The sequence below is a fragment of the Malaya genurostris genome, chromosome 3 (assembly GCF_030247185.1).
Source record: "Malaya genurostris strain Urasoe2022 chromosome 3, Malgen_1.1, whole genome shotgun sequence".
Classification (NCBI taxonomy): Eukaryota; Metazoa; Arthropoda; class Insecta; order Diptera; family Culicidae; genus Malaya; species Malaya genurostris.
Genome location: NC_080572.1, coordinates 166,155,011 through 166,172,814, shown reverse-complemented (window position 1 = coordinate 166,172,814; position 17,804 = coordinate 166,155,011). Strand labels below are relative to the sequence as shown.

Genomic DNA, 17,804 nt, shown 5'->3' with positions numbered 1-17,804 from the left:
AAAATAAAAAAAATGAATCTTACTAGACAGATAGAGTAATGAAATGTACCGGATATATATTTCATGGTCCGTTAACGCATATCCTTGAACGAAGTTGGATGAGCGTCGTGTCGTGTCAGCGATTTAAAATTACATTGAGATGCGGAACTTCCTGAAAAAAATGGTCTGGAGCAGTTGATGAATATCGAGGACACAACTATTCACGACTTTCATCGGATTTCCATATAAATTATATGGGATATTTTTATAACTTTCATTATGATAACGTCCAGTTAGATTTTACGTACACATTAAATAAAGATTATAAGTTTCCATATAATTTCTATGAATTATATTCTGCATATGATTCATATGACAAATCTAATGAATATAAATAAGATTTTCATTTCAGTGAAGTATTTTATGAACAAGACTGCACATTTATAAAAACACGCTTAGCTTCGCTTTCAAGTTATATATAATCAATGAAGAACTGTATAGTATCTTTCCATTCAATTGCCTGCTTCTAATATGTGCATTGAAACTCTTGTAAGTTTACAAACAATTTTTAAAAGTGAAGTTCCACATGAAATCTTGATACAAATTGCTTTGTTTTTGATGTGATATGAAAAGCCATATCTAATTGGATTTTGTTTGAGCCGCCCTATCAACGCCCCAATTATCGGACCAATAGAGCACGACATCGGCCTGATCGTAGCACTGCGATCGGGCCGTCATCGGACTATTCTTTGCATCAACCACGTCAACCTAAAAGCTTTCAAACTAGATTGACCAAAAAATCATGTTTTCTGCTTGTACTACTTAGCTTCAATCATTCGTGGGTTTCCAAAATGTAGTAATTGGAGTAGATTAAGTTTATAGATGAAGAAAACTGGGGTGGAATATGTTGTTGATATGATTCACTTCGTTTATTTATGAGTAGGGGGGGTTATATAACCAAGGGGTTATAAGTGTATAATATTTTACCATTTCTCATGGATTTTTTATGGAATTATGGATACATTTTGTCTATGCTTGGCGAGTGGATATAAATAATTTATAGCTTTTAAATTCTTAAAATCCTTGACGGCGGCATAGTGTTTGTGGATATTTTTTCAAATCGTTATACAGTTTGAATTTTCGAGACGGATTTGACAAGAGGCAGTTATCAAATAATTATCACATTGATTACTAACTTGAATTTTCTAAATCCTAGATAGCTAAAACGAATTATTGTGTTTTTTCGAATTTTTATAAACTTATTAATGAATTTTAGCATTGCATTTTCAATGTCATCGCAATCGTTCTTCTCCCCTACACAACCCTTTATTTTTTAACTCTGACACTTGAGTGGTTATTTCTGTGTCTAGAATTTTCATTGTAAGATATTTTTTCAGTGTCGGAAAATAACCATCGATCTGTCAAAAATAACCGCTTGTGTGTCAGATTTCAACCAAAAGTTAAAATTAATCGCGAAATGGTTCACAGCCTTAGAAGAGTATTGATATTAGGAACAGACGAAAGATAAAACTTTTCCTTCTCGATTACGGTTATGAATAACAGTTCGGCTGAAAAGTTCGTATCGTTTAATAGAAACACACATTTTTTTGCCAAAATTCGTTTTTATTATTCAACATAATTGCCATAAGAGGCGATACAGCGATTATAGCGATCTTCCAACTTTTCGATACCATTTTTGTAGTACGATTTGTCCTTTGCCTCAAAATAGGCCTCAGTTTCAGCGATTACCTCCTCATTGCTTCTAAATTTTTTACCAGCGAGCATTCTCTTGAGGTCTGAGAACAGGAAAAAGTCACTGGGGGCCAAATCTGGAGAATACGGTGGATGAGGGAGCAATTCGAAGCCCAATTCGTTCAATTTCAGCATGGTTTTTCGTTGTTGTTTTTGATCGATTGTGAGCTCACGCGGCACCCATTTTGCACAAAGCTTTCTCATATCCAAATATTCGTGAATAATATGTCCAACACGTTCCTTTGATATCTTTAGGGTGTCAGCTATCTCGATCAACTTCACTTTACGGTCATTGAAAATCATTTTGTGGATTTTTTTCACGTTTTCATCGGTAACAGCCTCTTTTGGACGTCCACTGCGTTCATCGTCTTCGGTGCTCATATGACCAGTACGAAATTTTGCAAACCACTTACGAATTGTTGCTTCGCCCGGTGCAGAGTCTGGATAACACTCATCCAGCCATTTTTTGGTATCGGCGGCACTTTTTTTCATCAAAAAGTAGTGTTTCATCAGCACACGAAATTCCTTTTTTTTCCATTTTTTTCACAATAACAAAAGTAGCTTCACTCAAAATGCAATATCTCACAAACTAATAATCAGACAGCTGTCAAATTTATACACGTATCTTTTGAAGGTTGGTACTAACTGAAAATGGTATGGATTTAATTCTAATGGCGCCCTCTCATAGAAACGATACGAACTTTTCAGCCGATCTGTTAAGGTGAAATGTAGCGTCATAAAATGCGCGCAAAATTTTATCCGCTTCAGTTGAACGAACCGTCGCACAAAGCGTACCAAGAAAAACGGACACATAGAAACAAGAACTTTTTACAGTGATTGAGCGCAGTGGGCTTACCTCTCGTTATGTTGGCTTGTAAAAAAGACTGGACGTAATGGATTTTTGAATTCTTCACACTTTGAATGTATGCTAATTCAATCATTATTGTTAGTGATTACTCTTACACTAGAGCTATAAATCATGAGTAATTATGAATGACTAACATGAGGCTATATGTATATGTATTGACCAACTTGCTAACCATGTATATGCCTGAGTATAGTAGCAAGCATGGATTCTCCTTCAAAAGAACGATTGAAGACGAGATAACATTCAAGTATTTTCGATATCTTTGCCAGTCGTTCACCAGGCCCTTCCCGCCGATGAGATAGAATTTACGTAAAAGTATTCACCATTAACTTTTTTTCGGAAGCGACTTTCGGAATTATATAGCATGATGAGTCTAGAAATGTCTGTTTCAACGATAACGAACCGAAGACCAAACAGCCTCCGAAGCCTCCGGTGCCAGAAATCATCAATAGTTTAATAATTTCTTAGATTACATTATTGGAATACATTCCAATTATAACTAATAGTTCATCATACCATGCAGTTAAAATTATTTAGTGAATCTTTTCTCAAGCACATATTTGGGGCCACGAAATTGAATATAAAGTTATTTCGCAGTTCCTTATTATTCAATCGATTTTGAAAGCAAAATCAAGCGTTGATTCAATGTATTCATAATAATTGAAAAACCAATGAATTCCAATGAGTTGTCCATGCTGACTGGCTCGAAGCTGACCCTCAATGTTTATCACTTTGTTTGTATATCAGGCTAATGAACGATAATACTTGGCTTGTATTCATTTCATTCAGTAGCTTGTCAATGTTGAAGTTTTAGTTTTGCTATAAAAATTGCTACAATCTAAAATAATACCTGTTTTACGATATTACACAGCCAAGCATTATTGCTCCAGCAACATCAATGCGATGAACTCAACAGAGTTGGACTTTATTAGCATTATAAATGACAGCTACTTAGAAAATAAACGATTTCTTATAATACCCATTTTATTGTATTCAACTCGTTTTTATTTCAACACAAAACCCAATACTGCATAAATTCGCGTCATGTATTGTATGTAATTTTTGCGCACGATATAATGCCACCGTGCCCACCGTGCATTTCTCACACCACCTCAATACAAAACAGTAGCGCGCAAGCAATAAAAAAATGCAGAAAAATTTATGTAAACTTTTTCAATTTTCGGCTGTTTTAGCTAAAATTTTATAATTTTGAGTTGCATTTTCAGATTCTTTGTGAAATTCTGCTACAAACACTAATTTTCAGTTCTAAAATCATCCCCGTGGGACGGAACAGTAACCGTTAATACATTTCAAAAACCAATTACGGCTCGGCAAAGCAAAATTTCAAAATTCTAAGAATACTTAGTTATGATAAATTTGATTTCTAAAACTTAAGTGTTTTTGGTTTTTCGAAAATCGGTCTAGTTTTTGAATAATTGATCGAAAACGCGATTTTCGCATTCCGCTACATTTCACCTTAACTCAATGAGTGCCGCATCATCCAGAATCTTTTTTCAAAATGAATGTGATCAGATGGCTTACTGGTCGCAGTTAGAAAAAACTGCGGATTTCTAGGAACCATAAAAAAGTCAGAAATCCGTAACTCTACGGATAAATCCCTAGGGTTGGCATCGCTGCTCATGACGCTTGTCTGTCTTTCTCGTGCTCGGACGATGGTTTTATTGCAGTGATCGATATTACATTCTCGCGTTAACAACTGGATAGGTATAAAATGTGAAAATTGACACATTCCATTCTTTCTAGCCCACGCAGTTGACTTTTAATATCATTAAATTTATTATTAAGAACTTTTTGATATTTTCTTCCATTGAAGTTATTGTAATTCGTACCGTGTGTACGTGAACTATTTTTATCGTCTTATTAATTTGTGTGTCAGAATTTCACACCGATTTTCACAAACTTAAATTCAAATGAAAGGTCTTGTGGTCCCATACAAAATTCCTGAATATTATTTCGATTCCGGAATTATGGGGTAAAATGTGCAAATAATTGTGAAAATAAGTGCACCAATTTTTTTCGGAGATGGCTGAACCGATTTTCACAATCTTGGATTCAAATGAAAGCTCTTTAGGTCCCATACCAAATTCTTGAATTGAAGATCTGATTTTCGGTTCCGGAGTTATGGGGTAAAATGTGCAAACAAAAATGAAAATATGTTTTCTAAATTTTCTCATAGATGGCGCTACCGATTTTCACAAACTTAGGTTCAAATGAAAGGTCCTGTGGTCGCATATGGAACTCTTACATTTCATCCGAATCCGACTACCAGATCCGGAAATATAGAGGGTAAAGTGTGTTAAAAATTTTTTACCATCACTAAAAAAGGCGAAAAACCGTACAAAAATGTCTAAATCGACCTCAAATATTCTCCAATTGATAGTTTTTATCAGTAGACGGTCCAACAAACCGATTTCGGTTATTCTTTCACTAATCGAAGAAAATTATTTCAAAGTATACCACAGTATTATATATGATAGTATGATTGATATGAGAAAGGCATCATTATACCAGGTGGATTAAAACAGGTTCAAAATTTTGTTTGTGTGCCAATATATTTGTCGTGCGATAAAAAACGAGACTTCTTAGAAAAACGTCAACCCAATATCGACAATCAATGCAAGAAAATGAAATGACACCTACGTTTTACCAACAGCAACACATAACATAGAGTGCCATCTATCGGAAGTAACCGGAAATTAATTATAAGATTAGAAATTAATTGAAATGGCTTTATATAATTAGAGATTTTCTCATATATTCTCTCCGTTTCCTTCTAATTACAGCATTACGATAGCAGACAGTTGATGGTGACAGCTTTCGTATGCCTATGGGGTGCAAGGTTATCGGGGTATCTACTATATAGGATTGTCAAAATTGGACGTGATAAACAGTTTGAAGATAATAGAAGGAATGTAATACGTTTTGCTGTTTTTTGGACCTTCCAGGTAAGTTTGTAAGAAATGGATTTCAAGAATTAAAATTATTTCACATCAACCTTAGTGAGCGCCGAACGCGAAGCGTCAAGTCATGCGTGCAAGCTAGTTCCATTTGATCAAAGCAACCATGTCACAGTGAACGCAATGCCATAACAGTGCATCGCATCAAAACGCTTCGCAAATCGTGTTCACTCTGACAGCAATCTTTTTTCCATAAATAGGTTTATTTCTTAAGGCAATTTACATAAGTTTTTCTTAGCCGTAGCATCACTTTTACATAGAATTCTTATCCTAATATAATTCAAATATAGTCACAACGAATTTAGTTTAATAAAACTTATTCCTCTTATTTTTTAAATATCATATTATTTGAACCAAATGTCTTTTAGGCAAACCCCCAAATAACCAAAATCTGTGGTCGGCCAGTTCAGGGCCAGGTCGCCTATTCGTTTCGCTCGGGACGTCAGAAAGGACATTGCACTTTGGCGCAATATAAAAAAGTGTATCGCAAATAGCGTTAACTTTACATCTGCTTAGCGGTTCAAATTGAATTGTTTGAATTTTTGCAGTGAGCAGTTCAATTTGAACTGCTCTGTACTGACGAGTCGAAGACGAAACGTAAGGAATAATGAAATCAGTTATGTGCCCTAAGCACAAAAATGGCTTTTAGCCAAACCCCCCAAATAAATAAAAAAAATATTCGTGCTCTTGTTGCAACATAGTTGGGCTAAGAGGTATTAGAACTAGTTACGGATTGGTACTATTGAAGTCAAATGAACTTATTTACAACTAGAAGCTAGAAGCATAGTTGTGATTAAAGCTATTTTTTGCTTAAGTAACGATAGCTTATAAATTATAAATAATTCAATATGACAAAATGATGTGGTGGTTGGAAATCTAAATAACTATTTCGTAACTAGTTAGGTTATGAAGAAACATTGCTGTCACTTTGTTTTAACCAGTATAACATAAAATCCTGTTTGTGGTATAATTATGCCTTTCTCATTTATAATACAGTGATATTCCATTCAAAATGTTTGTCCATTAACTTTGTGCATTAACCAGTAAAACATACATAATGAAACAGTTTTTTGCTCGCAGAGGTCATCTTTAAGAGAACGAAGTTGGTTCACTATTATAGGTATTTCGAGCACCTGAACCCGAGAACCGGTATAATCGAAGTCGGTTTGTATGACCACCAACTAACATGACGTACAAACTCTACTACATTTTTTTTTTCAAATTTTCAAGATTTTATACGATTTTTCCATCGTACTCTAAACGACGATTTAAATTTTTTGTTATATCCGAAAATATGCAGTAATTTTTAGTAGGATCATAAGACCTTACATTTGACCCTAAGATTGGGAATATCGGTTTTGAGTCCAGTTTAAACATTTTTTTGTGTGTTTTGTTTCACCGGCTTAAGTTACGGTGTAAGATATTTAACACACTTTACCCTATAGCCAGTGGCGTCTCGTGACAAAATTGACTAGTTGTGCACTGCTTATGTGGTATGATAGCAGATGTAACAGTCCGTTGTAAGTGAAAGCCAATTCAGGAATGGAGATTCGCTTGTTGTTTTCAATACAATGAGATAACGGTATACTTTCGAATGGAATTTTTTATTAAACAAACAAATCTCAGAGCTGCGCTGAGTAATTCTTTCTCTTCTTGAATCTGTGCAGTAACTCATGTGCACGGAAAAGACACTAACAGAGCGACAACAGATACTTGAAATTTTTTGTCTGTTGTATATGAGATGCGTGTAAATACACGCAATTTCGGCGCGATTCAGCCTGCTTTCATCGAATAAATAAAGATTCCAGAAAAATAGTTGAATTTGGATGGGATTTGGGACGCAGTTCATTTCTTGAATTCAACCAGTTGTGAAGTGCTCGAGGTGCACATGAGGACGAGACGCCACTGCCTATAACTCCGGAACCGGATGAAATTTAGGATTTCCGTATGGGACCGTGAGATCTTTCATTTGAATCTAAGTTTGTGGAAATCGGTCAAACCATCGCTGAGAAAAGTGAGTAAGATCCATTTTGGATAAATATGATAACTATCTCCGGTGCTTCCGGAACCTGAGACCGGGAACCAGGATAGCCGGAAACAGGCCCGTACCCAGGATTTCATTTCGAGAGGGGCCCAAAGATTAAAAAATAATATTACTGAAGATTGCTTATGTACCTAATTCTCGGTGTGCCTTTTAAGGGTATACACTTTAAACATTTTCACTGGAACTGATATTGTATTACATTACATGACGTTTACTGTCTTGTTATTTCTGTAACACATATCTGAGACCTTCTAAATAATTATATGTTTTTGATTTCGGGAGGAGCCTTATTCAGATTTCAAATTGTTGTTTATGCTTCTTTACACTTTATGTTTCATTAAATATCGAATACGAACAAAAGCATAGAATGAGCAGAATATCATATATTTTATGAAGATTAGTTTAGACAGATTCCAGATATGTAGCACGAAATGACATATGCCTTGGATTTTAAATAACTGCATTAATTATACCCTTGTTTCATCCTCTTTCTCTCCCCAGGCCGTTTGGGTGTTTGTTGTTTCACTGCCGGTGATTATAATTAATTCTCCACGACACTCAATACCGCTCGCACCCAAAACAATGACAACGTTGGATTCGGCCGGTACCGGCATGTTCATAACTGGTTTACTGGCAGAAACATACGCAGATCTGCAGAAATTTTCCTTTCGACAGGATCCAGTTAACCAAGGAAAATTCTGTAATGACGGTAAGTATAAAACCATTGTATTACGGCGGGGGGTGTTACTGTAGAGTAATGTTTAATTTACGGTTTTTAAAAATATATGCAGCTCTACGTATAGCGTTAATATTTGTTTCAATTTCAGTCGACTCGTAAGTGTATAGGATTATTGCACAGTCAACGAATCCTTCTGAGTTAGGACTCAAACATACGACATCTGGCTCAATAGACCAGTGCCTTATATTCTGAATTGCCGATTGGGCACACTTACATTGAATTCTAGTAAATTTAGAAAAAAAAGTTATAAAACTTAAGGATTTAAAGAGGTATTGATTTATATAATAATGGTATGTTATTCTAAAACCGGAAGACATATACAGATAAAGTTCTATGGAATAATAGAATCTTTCAAGCGAATTTTTGTTCGTGAAAATCTCCCACATACAGATATACATACATACATATAGGAACATTTTGCGATCCCGTCGAACTGATTCGAATGGTATATGACACTTGGCCCTCCGTGCTTCAGTTCCAAAGTTGGTTCACATTGTGTTTCCATAGCTTTTCTTTGTGAGAAAGACAAAAAGATAGAATATTTCCACTGTTCAGTTTTTCTGTAAATTAAGTGCTTTCGAAATTTTCCCTAAAATTTTGAATCAATAGGTGCAAAAATGTCGAAAAGGAAGATAACATATTTTGTGTTATCGTTTCTTAATAGATAAATAAATATTATCAAACATTTTAATGGTCGATCGTCGATGATTAATTTGTGCTGGTAGCCCCAGATATCGTTCTATCATTTACTTCATTTCGTAAATCCTGCTCTGATTATCTAAATAATTTCCTAGTGCAGACACGTGAATTAAGAAAAGATACTATTGTTATTCATCAGAAGCAGCTAATGAACACTTTCGAACTGAAAAGTGTCCCAAAAGTAACCATCTTCTAAATAGAAGCAACTGGCACATCCACTTTCGCTTGAATACTTATCCTTTCTACAGGAGTGATGATAACACAAAGCAAACGGATGAAACGTGGATGGGACAAACAATATACCACGCGATGAGAAACTCTTCAGTATAACAATGCCTCTTGATTGTCACATCAGACACGTGAGTTTTTCCACATATATGGCCACGATGACCTTTTCGACGTGGGTCGACCTAAACAGCCCAAGGTTATGCATAGCTTTCACTTCCTGTTTGCTCTTTCTTCAACTCATTGAATAAAGCAAAAAGATTTATTCTTGTTTCTTCTTTCTGTCGCTACCTCTTGTGACTGCTATCACTTACAAATTGATAATGGATTTCATTTCGTTCTGGTGCATGAAATGAGTCTGAAGTGAAAGAAATTTATTTTCTTCGACAGATGACTTCCAGCATGTTTTACATAAGACTATTTTCAGAGTAATTAAATGTTCAACTTAGAATCAAATCGGAAAGTACTGAAAACTATATAAACGTCGTGAACTGTAGAGAATTACCGTTTTTTGATCGTTGAAAACCCGTGAAATTAAAAGAGCACATATATTAAAAAAAAGGTCTCATTAGTAAAACTAGTTCATTTATTTATAATTAATAGGTTAAGTTCTAACAGTTCAACAATGAATAAAACTAATATAATTAATACAACTAATAACATTGATCATTAACGGCGGTCTAGATCCAGTAATCACCAACCGTTTTGATTGAGAGCTGAAATTTAAATCCGTGCTTATAAGGTACGATATCAACTCCGGCGAACGATAAATATAGGTTAAAATTTGCGAACGAAAAATACAGGTCAAAAGATATATTTTTAAGAATAAGTTCTTTTTCAAATATGATAACACACAACAGAATTATAAGAAATAATCATTCAGGCGTTAGCATAAGTTTGTGCTTAGGGCAAAGCAAAGCAAAGTCTTGGCATTACATTCCTTTTGTGGAATTTGGCCTTTCTACAGAATCATTACATGGCTAGTACTATGGATCCTACTGACGCTAAGAACCCTTCCAGGTCGGGGCTCGAACATACGACAACTGGCTTGTAAGACCATCGTCCTATGCATTGAGCCGCCAACCCGGGACGGGCACACACCCGTTTTTAATTTTATTTACGTTTCATCTTAGACTCATCAGTACATAACAGTTTATGTTGAGATACCTGAATCGGCCAGTTAAAGTCGAAATTTCGTTTTCGTACGACACGTCAGTTTAGACATTAAGAAGCAGAAACTTTACGTCTGCTAAGCGGTTTATGTGGCATAACAGTTCAACATAAACTGTTATGTACTGATGAGTCTGAGACGAAACTTAAACAAAAATAAGAAATAATGTTATTGGTAATGTGTTAGTGACGATGCAAACTTTTATTTGCATACGTTTGGCACGAAGTTCGCACTGCGAACGATTTACTAAAATGATTATTTTCACATAATTCTTACAGCTCTTTTGTAAAACAATTTTTATAGCCCTAAAAGGGCTATTTGTAGAATTTTCTCCATAGTTCACTTTTCGATTTATTTTGCTCCAATGCAAACTATTAGCACCTGTATGCATGAACTGCGAACGGCGTACAAAAGCAATATGCAAAATGCCGATTTCCTAATACCAGAAGAAATAAATATATACAAATTATTTGCGACAATGATGGAGGCTCTAAAAAGAACCGATTAATTGAGTCACTTCAATGCTCCAAAACATTGATGTCAAATGCATTAATGCTCCACAACATTGTTGTCGAATGTATAACGCAGAATCAGCAGAATATTTATTCTTAACTGCACAGACCAGAGTGATCGAAATATATTAAGTGTAAACATACCTTCTTTTGGTTGTGTAAACATTCTATACCTATCCAGTAGGTAACGCAGAAATGAAAAGTCGCTTACTACATCAAAACCGTCATCGCAGCCATTCGCAGGTATGAGAAAGTCAAACATCCGCTATTAGATTTCCCCTTTGAATTGAATTGATTTGAATTGATTAAGTCATACAAATGAAAATTTGATCATAAATTGATAATATTTCTGATGGCATGTAGCAAAACTTATGTATGAGAGATGGATATTTTGTTAATATGATGTCTTTGCCACCAGGAAATTACCGGAAATAAAACTGATGGAACATTTCACGTACAGTTTTCTCGGTGAAAGAATAATTTTTCATAATTTCATTCCTGAAAATAAATTAATTTGATTGATTTAGTTCTTACCGATTCACAGTGGTTCAAAAGCCCAATTTCACGCTCTTAATTGATAACTCATTAAAAACGTAGTTTTCGAGGTAAAGTGTCTTCAGCAAAGTTGCTCAAAATGATAGACGCAATCTTTTGGAAAATTTTATTTATGTGATTAATCTCCCTAAAAGTGAGATTAAAATATCATTTTAGCTCAGGGCCAACATAGGTTCTAAGTTACTTCGACAAAGTTGTGCAGAAACAGTCACGTACCCCGAGGGGGGGGGGGGTCAAGGGGCCCTGGCCCCTCCCGAAATCAAAAACAGATAAATAATTAATTAAAAGGTCTCAGACATGTGTTACAGAAATAACAAGGCAGTAAACGTAAAGAACTGTAAAACAATAACAGTTCCAGTGGAAAAGTTTAAAGTGTCTGTTAAAAACAGCCGTAAAAAGCACACCGAGAATTAGGTACATAAGCAATCTTCAGTAACATTATTGTTTATCTTTGGGCCCCTCCCGAAACGAAATCCTGGGTCCTGTACAGAACGTCATTTCAAACAAGTAAGAAGTGTACTACTTTCTTGTAATAAAACTTTCCACGTCATGTAATGTTAAACGGTTTTTACTTTTCTCTATAAAAAGGTAATAGAGTAGCTGGAAAAAACGACTTTCGAATGGAGCTTCGGAGACCCATTGTGTTACATACCATTCGGCTCAGCTCGACGTGATAGGAAAATATACTGTTACTTTCGGTTCCGGAGATATAATGGTATCAATTTTCGCAGAGATGCTTGAACCGATTTCATCATGCCTAGGTCCGTTTGAACTATTGGACCATTGTTCAAGTTTGAAGATCAAATGGCTTTCATTTCTATGGTTTCGGAGAAATAATGGCATAAGTGATGTAACCGACCAACTGCACTTTTCTCAGTGTCTCGATTTTCTCGAAGATAATCAACATGTTTCGATAAACTTAGGCTTACTTAAGAGCTACAAAGTTTGGAAATTCAAATTTCAAATATTCCCGGTTCGGGAGATGTAATCTTTTATATGACTTAACCGACAAAACGTTGTGTTTTTAGTGCGCCAAAATTTCTCGACGATGTCTGAATCGTACTAAAAGTACATATATAAATATAACGATTCAATTTTTTTTCACAAACATTACGAAACCAAAAGATTGAGCTTCTTTTCTCGATCCAGAATTTTATACCCCTTTAAAAGACTGGTTAAATATTGGTCTTTTAGAAGACTTTTAGTGTCTCAGGTAGCCTTGAAAAACTGTTAACATCAACAGACACATTGCTCATAGACCATATTGACTCAGATTTGTGGACCCCTTCATTATAAAAGAAGTTCAAACTTCAATATACTTTTATATTCGATTCTAACATAGCATCAATTCCTGGATCCTGTTCCAGCTAACGATCACTTCACCCAACAAGGTTCCAACTAACGAATTCTGGCTGTAGCATTTCTTTCGTAAATTACTAGACTGATATTGAATTTGACGCCTAACTCTTCGCATAACTTTCAAGTTATATCCTCAAGCTTTCGATTAATATTGGAAATTTTGAGATATGTTTTTAAATGGCTCCGTAATAATCCAAAATGAAATTTAATAAAGAAAGGCTTTCATGTGCAGGTAGGCCCTTTTGTCGTGGGACGATTGAAATAATGTCCAAATAGGGACTATGCATCCGAGGTTGTGAATGATTTCGCACTTGTCTTTAACACAGACTTAACTTAAATAAAAATTGCTCTTTAGTACAGCAGTGCCATCTATTCGGCGGTTACCGTTTGCTATCATAAGTATGCTATTCAGGCTCAAATATATGCCTGTGGACTGTCCAATAGGGTGGGACAAAATATAGATTTCAGCTACATCAAACTTTTTGTGTTTCTTTTGGGTCTCATAAGCACCATGCAAAATTTTAGCTCAATTGGAGAAACTATGTTTTCGCGCCCGAGATTTAAAGTTTATATGGGATTCAGTATGGAGAAATTCACTTTTGAAGGCCTTTGCGGCCAATCCGATATTTGTAGAAAAAGTTATTAAAGGAAAACCGCCACGAGTTCATAGGTTGATCTCCAGCCGATTTGTGAGTGCATTTCTCCATACTAAATCCCATACAATCTTTAATTCTCGGGCGCGAAAATATAGTTTTTCCGATCAAGCTCAAATTTTGCATGCGACTTGTGGGACCCAAAACGAACACGAAACGTTTGGTGGAGCGAGAATGTAAACCTTTTCATCCTTTTCACATACAACCTTGTCCCACCCTATTGTCCAATCCTTGCCACGGAACCACCCGCGATCCCATTTCAACGAGAATATTAGTTGATTTTCTGAATTCGATTGGTTAAAATTTGGTACAACTAATCGATTGTTGTTTTAACTAAACTGTCATTTTTGTTTTTCGATTAGCAGAAACGATGGTTGAAACAACTAATTTAACTGTTTGAAAAAAATGCTGTCAATTAGTGAGGACACATACCTTTCAATTTCAACAAATATTTTAGTTGAAATAACTGGTGTTGTTATTGAAACAAAATTCTGTTAGTTGAAAAATAAATCGGTTTTATTTGTTTGTTTGTTTTGAGATCAGTAAAGATCTAAATTCTAAAAAAAAATACTTCTGACTCGATCGGAAATGATTTATGTAAAAAAACGTTTTTAATCAGCAAAAGTGCCCGGAGGGGCGAGTAAATTAGCGAAATTATAAAATTTACCTAAAATGATGCCTTCAAACGGATGAACTAAAGTTATGCACTGATAATTTTAGTCAATTTATATGAGCTTGGGTGCATCAACCGCTGGGAATTGGAATTTTGCGACGGCAATTCAAACGCGCCATTCAATCGCAGCGCGTTCTGTTCTAATTCACCGCTTTTAGATAAACACTTGTTATCATAAAAATCTCAAATCGAATGAACACAATTTCACCAAACGCTTTAACCATCGATGTTGTTTTCATTGACATTTTGAAGCGACGCGAACAGATTTCAACTAAAAAAGTTGTTGATTTTGCATTGCGATTATTGTTTTGCTTTCAACTGTCTCCGGCATTTGACAGCATTCAAAACAACATATTTTTCAACTACTTGAATATATGCAAATCAAAAACCATTTTGGTTGAATCAAAAAGAAATTAGTTAAATCAACTATCGCAAAAATCAAGAACTGCGATATCGCAATTTTATGATCGAAGGGTTTTCCGTGTGGTATCCGCATTCACGTAACCAAGGATGATTTTCACATCCCGCTGATGAAAGTTGTCATATTTCCTTTTCAGCTCAATATAGAATACTTCTTTTTTCTTCATCGTATCACGTCTCGCGTGGGCAGTGCATGTTTATGATGCTATAACTTCTAATTTTCAATACGTACGTCCAGTCGCCTATTAATATCATGCCGGTGCATCTTACCCTGCTACGAATGTTTATTTTTGCTGATATATCAGTAGAATGAGAATGTTCGGTAGTCCGGCTGTTCTAAACTCGTCGAAAAATGAAAAAATCTGTTTTAATCCACCTAGTGGTGTAATGATGCCTTTCTCATAAAGACTGTCCCAGAAAGTATGGACGCAACCAAAAAACCGTTGCCATTTCGCAATGGTTCAGAATCTGTCAATTTTTATGACTTCGTCCTGTTGTTTACACTCTTCTCTAACCACTAGTGCAGTTGTTTATTCGTTTTCATTAGTTTGTTTTGAAATGCGTGGACTTTCAGCAGAACAACGTCGAAAAATTGTGTACAAATGGTGCACAGAACGCGGACTGTCACTGAGAAAGATAGCAAAAATGAAAAACTTAAAGTTAAGTTAAAAAGCCGTGCGGAATGCAATCAGGAAGTTCGGTGAGGATAACACCTTTGAGGATAAACCGAAAACGGGTCGAAAAAAAGGTCCTGCTAACCCTCAGTTGGATAAACGTATACTGAAGGCGTTCGAGCAAAAGAAGGAGGATTCAGTTCGGGATGTGGCCAAAAAAGTGGGCACTTCGAAGTGAAATGTTCTTCGTGCTAAAGAACGTTTGAATCTTCGAACCTATAAGAAGCAGAAACAACCAAAACGTAGTCCGAAACAAGAAGCATCGATCAGGCCTAGGATTCGAAAGCTGTACAATACGATTCTTACTGGAAATTTGAACTGCATAATCATTGACGACGAAACCTACGTGAAACTACGTACAAATCCTTGCCGGGACCACAATATTATACGGTGCGAGAAGGGGAAGTGTTAAACCAGTCCGAGACATTTATTGAAGTCGAAAAATTTGATAAGAAAGCTATGGTCTGGCAAGCAATTTGTAGCTGCGGTAAGATTTCGAAACCCTTCATCACCACTGCTTCAATGAACAGCGAAATATACATCAAGGAATGTTCACAAAAACGACTTCTACCCATGATTCTAAGCCACAAGGATCCTGTTGTCATCTGGCCAGATCTTACTTCTTGCCACTACTCAAAATCAACGGTAGAATGGTATACTACCAAAAATGTCACTTTCGTTCCAAAAGACATGAATCCACCAAATTGCCCACAACCTCGATCAATTGAGGAATTTTGGGCATTAACGAAGGCACGTCTTAGGAAACATGTCTCGGCAGCCGAAACCATTCAATAGTTCGAAAAAGATTGGAAAAAAGTGTCAAAGCTTGTCGCCAAGAAGTCTGTACGGAATTTAATGAGGAACGCTCACTAGAAGGTGCGCCAACTAGTCTACAATGGCTAAGTAGCAAATGTTTAGAATAATATTCTGTTGTTGTAGTCTAATATTATCAGTATATCGAATAAAATTTGAATATCTAATACTTGTGAATTATTTGAGGTCGATTTAGAAAAGTTTTTCCGGTTTTTCGCCCTTTCCAGTGATGGTATAAAACTTTTAACATACTTTACCCTATATTTTCGGATCCGGAAGTCGGATCCAGATAAAATTCAGGAGTAACGTATGGGACCACAGGACCTTTCATTTGAACCTAAGTTCGTGGAAATCGGTCGCGCTATATATAAGAAAAAAAATTTTGCGTACTCAACGAACTGAAATTTTGCGTACTCAACGAAAATTTTGCGTACTCAACGAACTGAGTTGAATGGTAAATGACATTCGGCCCTCCGGGCCTCGGTTCAAAAGTCGGTTTTCATTGTGATTACATAACCTTTCTATATGAGAAAGGCAAAAATACCGAATGAAGTTTAGTGTGAGGGTTAGCAAATGCAATGTAAACCGTGCTGTTAATTGCTGATGTTAACCATGAACTGTCGTCAAAAAAACTCCCGAAAAACGAAATCAAATTTTAGTGTATACCGAAAAAAGATCTGATTCAATTTTAAAATGTCTAATATTTATTTTCAGGACTTTGGCGGTTATCGAGACATCCCAACTATTTCGGCGAGATTGTCATATGGTGGGGAATTTTCGTCATCTCGCTAAATGTTATCCATGGCATCGAGTGGGTGGCGATTATGTCGCCTATTTTCACCAGCCTCATCATTCTGTTCCTGTCTGGTATTCCAGTACGGGAACGATCGGCGGACGAGAAATATCGAGAGTAAGCTGATTGAATCAATATATTAAATATTTAATATTACACTACCTTGATTAAAAAGTTCCCGGAATTTATTCAGAAATTTACCAATACAAGATTATTCATCAAAATCGATATAGTCCCCTTCAAAGTACTCCCCATCGACTGCAACACGAAACACTTTTTATATTCAGTTTTCGGTATGGCCATCAGAGCCATCTGCGATTTATACATAATCTCATCGTTTCTTGAGTCAACCGAATAGGAAAAAGTCGCAGGGAGCCAAATTAGGTGAATTCGGTGGTTACTGAAAGGTATTCGTTTCGTGTTTAACCAAATGTTTTGTGTGACTGCAAGATTCACGAGCCCACAAATTTGGTCTTTTTCGGCGAATTGTTTCACGCAAACGTTTCATAACGTCCAAAAATACTCTTTTTTGACGATCTGGTCTTGTGGAAGGAATTCATGATACACAACACCCTTGTAATCAACGCAAACTGTGATCATCGCCAACTTTTTTTTTATTGAAAACGACATGTTTATTTTTTCGGTCGCGGCTCATTCAGTGTACGCCATTTACTCGCTTGATGTCTGGATTGCGTGTCATACTCGTAAATCCACGTCTCGTCTCCAGTAATAATCCGTTTAATGAATGTTGGATCAGATTCGTCCTTGAAAATCATTTCTGCGATGTCAACGCGATCCCTTTTTGCATGAAGTTCAGGTCTTCCGGCACCAGCTTTCAACCAAAATATCTTGAACGGATCCAGAAGCAATGTTCAATTTGCAGTCTACAGTCATTCA

General features: G+C 35.9%; 1 protein-coding gene across 6 annotated transcripts in view; it reads left to right on the top strand.

Annotated features, from left to right (window-relative positions):
- LOC131439639 (uncharacterized) overlaps window positions 1-17,804 on the top strand; it is a 59,615-nt gene that overhangs the window by 28,802 nt on the left and 13,009 nt on the right. For all 6 annotated transcript variants that reach the window (XM_058610895.1, XM_058610899.1, XM_058610898.1 and 3 more), the window contains 3 exons: window positions 5,404-5,565; window positions 8,123-8,330; window positions 16,829-17,024. In XM_058610895.1, the coding sequence (XP_058466878.1) occupies window positions 5,404-5,565; window positions 8,123-8,330; window positions 16,829-17,024 (566 nt within the window). The remainder of the gene's footprint in view (window positions 1-5,403; window positions 5,566-8,122; window positions 8,331-16,828; window positions 17,025-17,804) is intronic.